This window comes from Ptiloglossa arizonensis, chromosome 8, assembly GCF_051014685.1.
Source record: "Ptiloglossa arizonensis isolate GNS036 chromosome 8, iyPtiAriz1_principal, whole genome shotgun sequence".
NCBI lineage: Eukaryota > Metazoa > Arthropoda > Insecta > Hymenoptera > Colletidae > Ptiloglossa > Ptiloglossa arizonensis.
In genome coordinates, this window is record NC_135055.1 from 20541156 (window position 1) to 20548041 (window position 6886).

Here is a 6886-nt window from a genome sequence, read left to right on the forward strand (position 1 = left end):
TACATATTGCTTAATTTATTCTTCTAAATTTATTACGCAGGATTGTAATTAAAAATATCCTGTAAATACTAAAATAATATTGATATAATATCAAGCCTCTGATTATATTTAGCTACAAAAATTGTATTAATGTCAATTCAGTGTTACTGCTTTATTTTTAGTCTTATATATTACTATATACTTTCTTCTTTTATACATAAACAATATAATGTGCGCTGAAATTTACATGTCCACGACATATTTAATATATAGGTATTATATATATATACACGTGAAAGTATAAATACAACAAAAGGAGGGATATACTGCTACTTGAGATTAATCTAATGTAAAGAGAGCGAAATATGTGAAATTTCGTATTAGAATACTCGAATATGATCCTTCGTAAATTCAATATACATCAATTTCATATTTTTAAATAAAGAAACAAAAATATCAATAACAGTGCAGTAAATTACTTAATATTTTTCTCACGTATTCTAAATACTTTAATCACAATTTTCATTCTCCGCGTATATAATTTTTAATAATTATAGTATTTGTTTAAAATAATCGTAAAGCTATAACCAATCGCTAATACATTACTCTTTTACAGTAATATACTGTATGGATAAATTTAGTCGGGAATCACATTTGCCTGCTCGTTACATATTAAGTTCTCCACTATTATGTCATTTATACTCCTATCTTTAGATCTGGAAGACTTTGTTTTAGTTTGTTCTATATTGCGGCAATGATTTTTAATTGCTTTAGAAGTCCCTTTTGCGTTTTGTTTGTTACGTAAAAATAACTGTTTTGACGGCGACTTTATAGTTTCCAGTGCATTATTAGACGATTCTCCGATTTCCGGGCGAACTTTAATCACTTTCGTTGAAACGATTTTTAATCTCTTTGGTCCGTGTTTCACGATCGCTGTTTCTTCAACAGACATTGTCATTTTCGATAATTTGTTCGATGGTGCTAGTTTTTTACTCGGATATTCTCTAGACTCTTTCATTTGTGAACTTAAAGGATCGTTGATAGACCGTAAATTAGATTTTTTTAATCGATTTTCCGTGGTCTTTAAAAATGCTTTTACGACGCCTTCTGACCTAATTGCGGGGATTTTTGAATTATTCTCAATGTTATTAACGCATTGATTTTTTAACGGTTTACGAGTTATGGATGGTCGAGGTTTCTTGTTACTTTTTATTCTTTTAACTGCAGTATAAAGAGATGTGCTGCGGCGAATGATACACGATTTTTTAATAAGACTTGTTTCACTCTTCATTGAGTTTTTTGGCCCCACTGAAGAGTCGCTTATTTGAGACTTGATTCCTTTTAAATTGTAAAAATCTTGAGATATGATATCGTTACCATCCTGTGAATAAAAGCGCGGATTTAAATTACAAGAAAGAGATAACAAGCAGATTGTAGCAACCATTCTACATTCACATTATTTAATACATATTCATTAATTCATAGTCAACGTAAGAACAATGTGTGAGAGAGAGATTAATTTCTTCTTAGTTTTCCATTATTTCATATTTAATTTTTTCTCCACAATATTAAAGACAAAGAAACATTTTATTTTGATTTGTACCTAAACCTAATTCACATACACCGCTTAAGGAAAAAATGTATTTATGTTAGAAACACACACACGGTATTATAATTGATACCACACTGGGACTAAGGATTAACAGGAATAAAATAAAAATAAGGTAAAGAAATTATCACTAAAAATACTGTACATTTATTAAAACGGGACATGTATGTATGTGTGTATCCATGGCATATTATAATAGGATACATTGTAAAATTTTTATACATGAATTTATACATAATATCTTCAATTAATAACAACATTTACATGTAAATAATGAAGGGCATGACAATAAACATTGTATTATTCTCAAGTTATACTTTTCAACTAACGATTGCTGCACTCATTATTCTTTATAACAATAACAATACTATACAACAGTACAACACACATTCATATTTATTTTTCTAACAGACACATATACTTGATACTTCTTTCAAATGGCTAAAAAGTATATAAGATATTCGACTTGACCGGTTAAATTTATTTAAACATTATGTGAAAGATCTGGAAAATCCATAAATATTGTCATTCATTTGATTAATGACAAATTAAAGTAAAATTTCTATAAACTTCAACATTAAACTTTGATTTGGAAATCTGCACATCTTTCATGAATAGACTCCATCACCCAGAAATTCATGGTTTAATCGTCTAAACCACTATTTTTTGCTTTTCGCTAAAGAAATAGACATCATTAATTACACATATGTGTATTTCTTGCTATCATTCACAACCATGAAATAATTTCTAAATATATGTAATACTACTTTAACTGCACTGGTCTACTGTCTTCAGATTTATAGTGCATCAAAAATCGAGTTAAAAAAAAATAAATAAACGAAGTACGATAATATATATATATATATAAACGTATATATATATATATATATCGCTGAAAAAAAAAAATATATATATATATATATATATATTTGCTGAAAATATAAGCATTAGCATGGAGTAATCAATACTTAATTAACTCTAATGTAAAATGATATAGAATTTTACAGTCTTGACAGTTCGTACAATACTATAGGATTATAAAAAAATTATGCAATAAAACGTTGTATATGCATATTATATTATTGTTAATATAATAAACACAATATCTAAGCCGTGTATAGCTGCATTGTATATACACTTTATAATTACATTAAATTGTCTAATAAATTGACAAAAAAGCAAGTTTATAAACAGTTTTCTCATAAACCTTTATACGAAAGTATACCAAATATTATTGTCATGCATACACTTATTAGATGGAAGACCCATTAGTACGACATAATAAAAATTTCACAAAATCTATAATAGACACATATCTAATAATAGTAAATACCTAATACGCTATAAATCATAGATTTATCAGTATAAAATTTTTCATTTACAATATCATAATTTGATAAAATAAAAATGTATCTTTTCTGCAATAACGAATCTATAATTTAATAACATTGAAATAAAATAATATACAATTTATATGCAAGTAAATCTCTCTCCCACATTTTTAATCAACAACATAAAGTGCAATCTACATAGGCACTAATGTGTCTTGATAATTAATACACGAAAGCATATCAATTTAGTGGTTTTATAAATTAAGAGAGTACACACTGTTTTATATCAACGGCTGAAACTTCACTCTCATTATTGACTTCAAAATTTACCTTATGTAGAGACTTGCTGAATGGTGCTGAAAGGTTGTTCACATATGCTAACTTTAAATAAGATTTTACACCCCTTAAAGAACGATACTGACTATTTGGCAGTCGACTATTAGGGTTGTTACATGTAAGGTCAAGAATTGAGGGACCTAATGCTGCTCCAACCTGTAAATTCAGTTAAACATACCATTATTCATATGGTATAACATTCTGTAAAACATTAGAATTGCAAAATATTTCACCGCTTCAAAAACTGCTGGTGTATATTTTGGTGGCACAAACATAGGGGAGATGGTTTTATTAATACCATCACGAATCCTTGCAGGTATTGTATTTACCAAACGTCCAGAATTATAGTTACATTCAAGTGTATAACTATGTATTAGACCAGTTAATTTATATACAGCTACACGTCCTGATCCTTCCCTTGACATACCATCTCTTTTATCTCTGTATAAATGAGTTCATTAAATAAAATGCAAAAATTCAGATAACTTTGATTCTGTTAATACCAGTTTCGGTGAGACTTACATAATGTACATGTTTCTTTCTGTAAAATTACACGAGGTAAAATGAAAATTTGGATTGTTAATTGACATTAATTTTGGGAGAAGCATACATGTTATTGTATCTTCTGGATTATCAAAATAATTGCCATACATAAAAACTCCTTTTTTTGAAGCATGACCATGAAGATCAATATATAAATATAATCCAGAGTCTTCTTTAGGTAACTGTCCTATGCCAACAGCTGTGTAAGTGTTTTTATCAGATTTAAGTTCTACAGAATTATCGCTTTCTTCTGTACTATTACATAGGTCTTCTCCACCACCTTCAGATAACGTTGTACAAGTAAATAAGAGAATTTTGATGATCATGTTGAATAATACAATTCAAAATATCATACCCTGAGGCATGTCATCCAAGTTGGTTTTGAGTAATGTACATTCCTGAAAAATTTCTGGTTGATCTTTATGTTTTTCATCTAATGTCATAAGTGTTACCTATTATTAAAATTACTGGTTAGTACTTATTTCTCTAATTGATATATGTTAGAACATGTGAGTTAGTACATGTTAATATTTGCTTGCAAATTTTTCATAAAAATTCACATAATATATAAAATAAGCTAGCAGAAAATTATATGTGTCATTAATTACATGTTGAAGCAATCTTGTTGTTGTATCACGTACTATATTTGCAATTGTACAAGACGAATCGATAATGGCCAAAGTGTCCTCTCCATTTTCAAAACTTACACTTGAAACTTCATCCTCTTTTGGCAGTTCATATGTATAATGATAATACCTTAAAAATAATAGTTTTCATAATTTAACAATTATAAAAGTAAAATATTAAAATGGCAATGCTTTATTACCTTATTAAATTTCTTGCAGCATATATTGTTGGATGATCTTTTACAGAAGGATTAAGGTAGACTCTATTAAGATTAACTCCTCTGGTATCCATTCGATAGTGACCTCTGGCTACACCATCAGGATTGAGCATTGGTATTAATTTGAACACATATATGCGACGGAGATTTATTGCAATTTGGTCTTCACGATTTAGAAGGAAGTTCAGAAAGCCATTAAAAACGAAACTAGAAGGTGTTTCTCCTGGATGGACCCTTGCACTAATAAAAATTATCTGCAAAGTATATCTTTATTTGTATATTGAGCTGATTTTACCAATTCAATTTTCATACAAAATTTATAATAAATAACTATATACTTTTTTATTCCAAAATTTAAATGGTCTTTCCTCATTTTTTTCAGGAAACATATTATTCAGTCTTTCTTCTCTCTCCGTTGATATGTTGTGAAACGAACTTATAGTTATAATATCCATTCTTCTTCCTTCTAGAGATTTTATTGCACATTCTTTATGGTAATAGACATCGTCTGCACACGTTATAGTTCGCTTTGCTATTCTTGCATCGACTCTTCTTAAATAATTTTGCAGATCGGTATATGAAAAAGGATAAGTAAACGCAATATACGTAATGGCTTTAGAATTTTCAGGTGTAGAATAAAGGAATGACAGTATAAAGTCATTGCCTTTCTGATCCAGCTGAAATAGGTATCCAGGTCAAATTTGTATGATATCTTAAAATTATGGAAAAAAAAGGGTATCGTTAAATTGTATAAAAAATTACAGAAAAAGTAGGTCTTTCACGAATCCGTTCCCAATGTAGATGACCAGGTACAATTTTAAAAACTGGGCACATTCCTTGACTAAACATTTTCACTTGTTTATTCAGGTTGACTATATTAAATTTGACATAAAGCCCTGGAGCAGAAGCTTTGACACCAAAGTAAAACCATGTTCTATTATTGTTTTGAAATTGTGTTTCATGACAATCGTGTTTTGTCCATAAATTAAACTCATAATCTGTTGTTTCTTCGGAGGTTGAGCTTTTACAAGATTTACTTTCTGCTTCGTTTCCATCTAAAAAACAGATAAATATCACATTATTAAACTAACATCGATGTATTCAATAAGAAATATAGGCCAAGGCAAGAATATAAAATACCCTTTTCAGATGTTTCCGGTACTTTTACTAGTTCAACCCTGGCTAAATTGGCGGAATCAAAATTATTGTAAAACACAAAGCCTCCGCATGTAATAGATTCTGCTGTGTTTGCCATGCTGTGTCAAAGGTTATAAGCTTGTGTGTAAAATATTCATATGAAATCTTTTATGTATATGTAAAGAACATGGTACTTTTGAATGTATACAAATTTTTGTTTTCACTTTCTCCGATATTAAGTTCAACTTTTTCTGTTTGCAGTATTACTTTCATATTAAAAAGTCATGTTTGACAGTTATTCTGAAATCGAGATGATTTCTGATTAGCCTGTACTTTATATTGTGAAACGATTAATGCACTTTATAATCAAGGAGAATGTCCTTCAACGCGTATTCTTCTTCAAATAACTCGCGTTAAGTTATGTTCACCCAATATTTCTCCTAGCACCATTGTTACAGCTAATGCAAACATGTTTGCAAGTTCACCATAGCTTTCTGTATATCCGATCGACCACTAATTATGACAGATTGACGAATGTCACTATTTGTCAGTTGTTTTAATCTCTTCTCGGTGTATTTGATACAACGATTAATAAAATTCTATATCGATACGTTACATGACATTCAGAATTAATACGTAATTTTGTTTAACTTTTCAGTGTCACATTTTCAAAGAAGACTCAAGTTCGACTGTCTCATTGCGCGTTATATAACTCGCGGTTTTATATTTTTTGAATGTTATTTATACCCGAGTTGTATGAAAATTACCAAGTGTTTTTAAGATAATAGCGAACGCGTGATAAAAATTTACCGATTAAAAATTTAATTTTTCGACGAATCTCCGTGCTTTCGTTCCGCGTAATATTATTTGAAATGAAATACTGTGTCAATCGACAAATATATAGCTTCGCTTTCTGCTGAGAATTATTATCGTTGACATATTTTGGCACAATACTTCGATTATTGCATACTCGTTTGGACCAGTTGAATATAAGGCGCGAAGAGAAACACCCAATCAAGACTGATGATCGAGTATTTCGTAATTAATTGTGAACAAGATTTTACATTAGAAAAATTTCCTTTGTCGGCTAACCATTTTTTGAACATC

The 6886-nt window shown here is 29.3% G+C and overlaps 1 protein-coding gene across 6 annotated transcripts; it reads right to left on the reverse strand.

Annotated features, from left to right (window-relative positions):
* Positions 1-303: 303 nt before the first annotated feature.
* Positions 304-6711, reverse strand: LOC143150385 (cytosolic carboxypeptidase-like protein 5). Of its 6 annotated transcripts, XM_076318621.1 has the most exons (11): positions 5783-6708; positions 5405-5697; positions 4981-5319; positions 4625-4896; positions 4407-4554; positions 4154-4250; positions 3778-4078; positions 3489-3696; positions 3250-3411; positions 1186-1360; positions 970-1091 (listed from the first exon to the last, which is right to left on the reverse strand). In XM_076318621.1, the coding sequence occupies exons 1-11, from the start codon at positions 5895-5897 to the stop codon at positions 1075-1077; spliced, it is 2127 nt and encodes a 708-aa protein (XP_076174736.1). In that variant the 5' UTR covers positions 5898-6708; the 3' UTR covers positions 970-1074. The 6 variants fall into 6 exon arrangements, with proteins under 6 accessions (XP_076174733.1, XP_076174735.1, XP_076174734.1 ...); XM_076318618.1 differs by having other exon boundaries at positions 304-1360; positions 4440-4554; positions 5783-6711; XM_076318620.1 differs by having other exon boundaries at positions 304-1360; positions 4154-4196; positions 4440-4554; positions 5783-6710.
* Between the last annotated feature and the right edge of the window lie 175 nt (positions 6712-6886).